The 6,408-nt window shown below is 41.8% G+C and overlaps 1 protein-coding gene across 1 annotated transcript; it reads left to right on the plus strand.

Annotated features, from left to right (window-relative positions):
- The first annotated feature begins 241 nt into the window (after nt 1-241).
- On the plus strand, nt 242-4,032 carry LOC309544450 (uncharacterized protein). The gene has a single exon (XM_082243364.1). It carries the CDS (start codon nt 303-305, stop codon nt 3,612-3,614), a length of 3,312 nt encoding a protein of 1,103 aa, XP_082099490.1. The 5' UTR covers nt 242-302; the 3' UTR covers nt 3,615-4,032.
- Nucleotides 4,033-6,408: the final 2,376 nt, after the last annotated feature.

The following is a 6,408-nucleotide window of genomic DNA, read 5'->3' on the forward strand; positions in this document are numbered from 1 at the left end:
ACTTTTTTCCACATTTGTTAATCTCAAAATGTATTTGCAGACTTTGGTTTTAGCAGTTCAGCTGGTATAGCTACAAAAGAAGACACTGCCAGGTTAACTCTTAATCAAAGTTTGCTGTACAGCAAGAAAGCAGCATAGTCACTGCATAGCAATTGATGAGCAAGTTTTTCCTGTTTGTACTGTGTGAAGTGCTTTTAGCTGGGAAGGGCAAATTGTTGCTTTATTGTGGGTGATACGACAAGACATGAACACAGTATGTAGATATCAGTGAAGAGAGAGCTGGCGAGAAAAATCACCTGATTATGAGAAGACAGCCGGGACCCTGTTTGGTCCCTGGAAATGCTCCAGCAGCACGAAGACTTGCCAGAGCAAGGAAGCCTCCACCTATAATCCTATGGTCTATTGGCATCATCACCTGTCTTCTCTTCGTGGGATCAGCAGCCCTGCTTGCAGTAGGCTACCTAAATCCATATGGGACAGTCGGGCTGTCTATATTAGGAGTTGGAGCAGTTGTGTACTTTGGAGGCATAATATTTTTGGTGCTTTCTTGTTTGTGGGTTGAGAGGAAATACCCTGGAATGCAGCCTCTCTCATTCAAATTTTACTCCAGGAAACCACAAAGACCACTACCTACTGCTTTTGCTACTCCAAATGTTAGTGGACAGGTTCCTCAAACAGTAGCATCCTATAGGATACACAATGAAACACCTTCTAACAGAACAAGCGATATGGAGGAGATAACTGAAAACGTTCCCTCTGGGCCAACTGGTCCAACACAGATCAACAATGATAAACAAAATGGAAATGATCTGTCTGAACAAGTGTCCTCACTAGATCATGACAATCCATCAACAGTACAGCAATCACTGCAGGATGAAGGATCTGAGGATATAACAATTACTGAAACAGGTAATAAGGATACAAGCACCATAACATCTGAAAAAGATGCCATGGAGTACAAATCAAATGCTCAAAATGACAATACAGCAAAAAATACGGCTGTCCAGAATGAAAACATTTCTCAAAACAATCAGAAAGAATACCATTTGGCAAAAACTTCCAGTGCACAGAACGAAGGAAAAGTACAGCAAAAAACTCACCAACTGGAGTTGCCAGTGGAAGATTATCCTGTTCCAGAGAAGTCTACTTCTGCAACCAGCAAAGAGTCTGCATCCAAAACTCAAGGATCCCATCCTAAGGATATAACACAACAAAGCAGAAAATCAGAGGATATCAATCTCTCCAATTTTGCCACAGTGCCATCTATTTCCACTTCTCAGGAAGAAAAAACTACAATGCACCAACAGAAAGATACACACAAGGATGATGTGCTTAGTGTATCTAGTACTAGAGAACAACATAGTACTGAAATACAATCACTGCCTGTTCAACAAACTCCACAGAACACTTTACAGACAGTGGCTACAGAAACAGACAGGTTATTTAAAAAGGGTCAAAATGCTAAGGATATCTCCCAAAAGGACAATTTACAGAGACTGCCTGCACTTCGTGTGATAAAGCTAATTAAAGAGCCACAAAGTAAAGACATACTGGACACTACACAAGAAAAGACGATGGGCTTAATACCTACAGATGCTGCCTTGCCTGCTAAAGGCAGGAAACCCATATTACAAAAAAAACAGGACACTGTACTACAACCCCCAAATTCAGATAATAATTCAGAGGTGTTAACAAAAACTTCTGGTAATGAAAAAAAAAGAGTGCAGTTTCAGGAACATCATGTTCAAAGTGTTCAGAACCTTGTTAAAGAGAATCCAAAAGTGTCTCCTATTGCTGATGGAAAGGATGCATTACAGTATAAGAATGATGGAAGACATGGGCATCAACACAAATCATTGACAAATGATGTTTCAGCATCAACCCAACATTTCTCTCAAAAACTAGATTTGCAAGGTGGCTTACCTGGGTTTACAAAAACAATGGAAACACCACAAAAGCCAAAAAAGGTGGAATCGCCAGAAAGGACAAAGAATGATTCATTGGACAAGGCAAGGATACCTAAATCACCCGCAAGGGCAAGTAAAATGGGGTCACCTGAAAGAGCAAGGAAACCTGAATCACCTGTAAGGGCAAGTAAAATGGAGTCACCCGAAAGAGCAAGCAAACCTGAATCACCTCGAAGGGCAAGTAAAATGGAGTCACCCGAAAGAGCAAGCAAACCTGAATCACCTCGAAGGGCAAGTAAAATGGGGTCACCTGAAAGAGCAAGGAAACCTGAATCACCTGCAAGGGCAAGTAAAATGGAGTCACCCGAAAGAGCAAGCAAACCTGAATCACCTCGAAGGGCAAGTAAAATGGAGTCACCCGAAAGAGCAAGCAAACCTGAATCACCTCGAAGGGCAAGTAAAATGGGGTCACCTGAAAGAGCAAGGAAACCTGAATCACCTGCAAGGGCAAGTAAAATGGAGTCACCCGAAAGAGCAAGCAAACCTGAATCACCTGCAAGGGCAAGTAAAATGGAGTCACCCAAAAGAGCAAGCAAACCTGAATCACCTGCAAGGACAAGTAAAATGGAGTCACCCGAAAGAGCAAGCAAACCTGAATCACCTGCAAGGACAAGTAAAATGGAGTCACCCGAAAGAGCAAGGACACCTGAATCACCTGCAAGGGCAAGTAAAATGGAGTCATCCAAAAGAGCAAGCAAACCTGAATCACCTGCAAGGGCAAGTAAAATGGAGTCACCCGAAAGAGCAAGGACACCTGAATCACCTGCAAGGGCAAGGAAACAGGAATCACCAGAAAGGAGAAGGCAACTTAGAACTGACCACAAACTTTCACATTCTCCTCCTAATAACAGGAAAACTGCATCATCCTCATCACCTACTAGGCATCATCAAAATATTTCCCCAAAAGCTCAAAGAAATAAGGACAATTCAATAGTGATGATAAACCTAAGCTCAAGTAAAGAGGAGTTACATAGAAGACGAAATTACCATTCTTCACAATCCTCACAGTCTAGTGATCTCACCTCATCTACTTCATCTTCACCCCCAAGGCATCGTAAAAGAAGCGCTGATCTTTCCCAAAAACTTCCAAAACATCAGTTTCATGCCTCAGAAAATGCAGATTTTTATTCTAGTATCAAGAAAGAAAAAAGACCTGACAAGCCTAGTCAGCAGTCTTCACCATCATCATATTCCAGTGATGCCCCATCTTCTACTTCATCATCACCTCAAAGACATCGCCGGAAGGACGCAGATATTTCCAACAAAGCTCAAAGACAAAAGGACAAGCCCACAGTAAACAGTGGATTCCCATCTAATACTAAACAAGATGACTTGAAAAAAATGCTTAACCAACAGTCTTCCCAATTTAATGAGGTCACCTCATCACCTGCTATGTCCCCAACAAAACAACTGCAGCAAAAACTAGAACGTGCAGACTTAAATTATTCTTCTAGATCTCCACATACAACAGACCCATCAATTCAAACATCTGATGCAAAGAGGGAATACAGGCAACAGACAAAACACCAACATCAGGACAAACCTAGGACATCTTTACACTCTAGAGAATCCAGCCCTACAGCTGCTAGAACGTCTCCCCTCTCTAATAAAAGTATTCCAGCAAATCCCAGAGAGGATCAAACCTAATAACAACTAAACCCTACATGACAGATGCTGGTCTTTGAAAGGATCTGCTAGTAAAATGTATTGTAAATCATGACTCATCACTGTAAGGACATTTTCTTTATACAAGGTCTGAGGCAAAATGTACACCTCTCTGCAATCTCAGGTAAGCTTTCAGTGTGCCGGCTTAAGCTACCCATAGCCATAAAATGGTGGTCAGAAGTGCGGGCACCCAAATCTTCTGACTAAGGTACTCTATGTCCACGTAGAGGGGAGGATTTTAGCTGGTCTGGCAGACACAAATAACACTTTTTCTTTGAGGGCATAGCAGGACCAATCAGGACGATTATAACATCAATGACCTGCTTGGGAACTATTGGCTGGCGGTCAATTCTTTTATACCATTTTCATAATTTGGTCACTCAGCGTGGCTCAGGTGAAATCAAACAGCAGAATGAGTGGCTCTCATCTTTAAATTTGCTTAAAGAGAACACATGCTTTGCCCACATAGGTTTAACTGCAATCCTCCGAAGATTCACATGCTTGCCTCCCCTATGCTCCTCCAGGAGTTCTTGACCCTAGGTACGATCCAAATAGAAAGTTGGAGGTTACACATGCCTTCATTTCTCTGTTCCAGGAGGCCCAATAGGGCAGAAGGGGAACAAAAGTAAGTTATACATGTGCAGCAGGGGATGGTGCCAGTTAAATGTACCTATTTCTTTGTCTTGAATTGACATAGCATAGGTTCACTAAAGAGTCACAGACTGTTTTAGTTAAACTATGGATAACAGTAAAATAATGAATATGTTTAAAGGCATTGTACACTTTCAAGTGTTTTTGTTGTTTTAACTAGGCATTAATGTAGGTACATTACCTGTGATGTTTGTTTGCCTTACTTTGTAATGATGGACTCAAATATTCTAGCTTCAGTTTGTAGTGTCAAGGCTGATTGATTCCCATGCCTCCATGTATTAATTTGCCTAGCTTGTACTTATTCGCTAAACTGACAGGCAACTGCTTGTTCTGGGTCACACAGCATCCAAGCCATGTGTTGCCATTTTCGTTTATGTTGCATTACAAATGTGGAAGTGCTAATGTGAATAAACCCCATCTCTTACAGTGTGGTAATCGCTGTTAGATGCTCTGCCTATTTGTGCCTTTGTCAGATCTAATTACTATTTAGAGCTCACTTTCACAAGTGCTATAATGAGAGACCTAGGGAGACCCAGGGATATGTAGTTTCTTTACAGGAAGTGTCAGTTCTTAGACTATAAACAGAGGTCATGCATTAACCAGTGCAGTGCCATGCCACATGCCTCATGTTTGAACACAAAAAGAAATCTGACATAGTAATGTGAAAATGTATTCTACTGTAGGTTGTGTGTACAGGGCAACACATGACACAATGAATCTACATGATCAACGTACAGGTGATAAACACAAGATGAAGGTAGGAAGGTTTATAATGCCTTTAAAGTTTTAGATACAAATCTTCTATTTAGTATTAATTTATTACTTTGCTACGATAGAGGTCAATTTTTTAACATTTCTAATGGCATTTCATGCTACTGATTATTATTGACTGTACAATAATGTGAGTTGTGCACATGCAGGCCTGGATGCAGGGCCAGTGCTAGACTATTTTGCGCCCTAGGCAAGACCAGCTAATTGCACCCCCCCTCCCAAAAAAAAATACTGTACACATTACCCCCTTCCTGCACATAATGCCCCCCTTTTAACCTTACAATCCCCTTTCCTGTACACACTGCCCCCCCTTCCTGCACACACTGCCCTGCTTTAACACTACACCTCTTCCTGCACACACTTGCCCTGCTTTAACGCTACACCCCTTCCTGCACACATTGCCCCCCTTTAACCCTACACCTATCTGACAAGCTATTCGAACATAATCAACTGATTTTTCCTTACATATTGCCCTAGGAACCACTCACAGAAAAACAAAGATACACACCCAGAGGAATAATACAGTAGTTGTTTTATTATAAATCAAATTGTTCCAGATTGGCTTGCTGTTGTTGTAGGACTATTTATTACAAATGACAATTCCCATGACTGTGCCAGCTTAAGCTGCCCATCTCAGCTTTGGTAGATACTCTCTAGTTCCTCTTTTTCTTACAAGATCTATAATTGCCTGAAAACAAACATCACAAAGTTTATAAATTGCAGGTCAAAGCATTTTATTTTACAATACAGTCCCAAGATAGTAGTGTGGCATAAGGAACAGAGTGAAGGTCCAATTTATCGAAGGCTCCCTCAGTATGCTGCTATGAAGCCTGGTATGTCCATTATCATTACAGTGTTTCCAGTTAGTATTTAAGACATTAGGGGGAAGAGTTGGGTGTGGAAAAGTGAAGAAAACCCTGTGTTAGAAAGAAAGTCCTGTTTCTCCAATTGGCGAATAACATCTGTGCCAACATGTAAATGACCCATTGTCAGGCACTTTCCCCTTCAGGGAAAAGCAATGGGTTCCTCCCCTGAGAAGAGAGCTCTCTTTCTGTTGACTCTAATGGCGCTTTTCCACTGCATGGAACCGTACCGGTTCGGCATGCTTTTGTGCTTTTCCACTGCTGGTACCGCATGGTATAGGGTCGGAACGGTTCGGTACGGTATGGTATAGGTTTGCTTTTCCACTGCATGGAACCGAACGGTACGGCTCTGAAAAAACAGTACCTACTCGATTGTGGTTCCAACAGGTACCAAACTGGTACCATATCCCACAATCCTTTGCATGCAGTCACTACTAGCCACTGATTGGTCAGAGAATCCCACCCACCCCGTTGTTATCCCACCCACTTAA

Source organism: Pelophylax lessonae (genome assembly GCF_965119305.1).
Source record: "Pelophylax lessonae genome assembly, chromosome: 1".
NCBI lineage: Eukaryota > Metazoa > Chordata > Amphibia > Anura > Ranidae > Pelophylax > Pelophylax lessonae.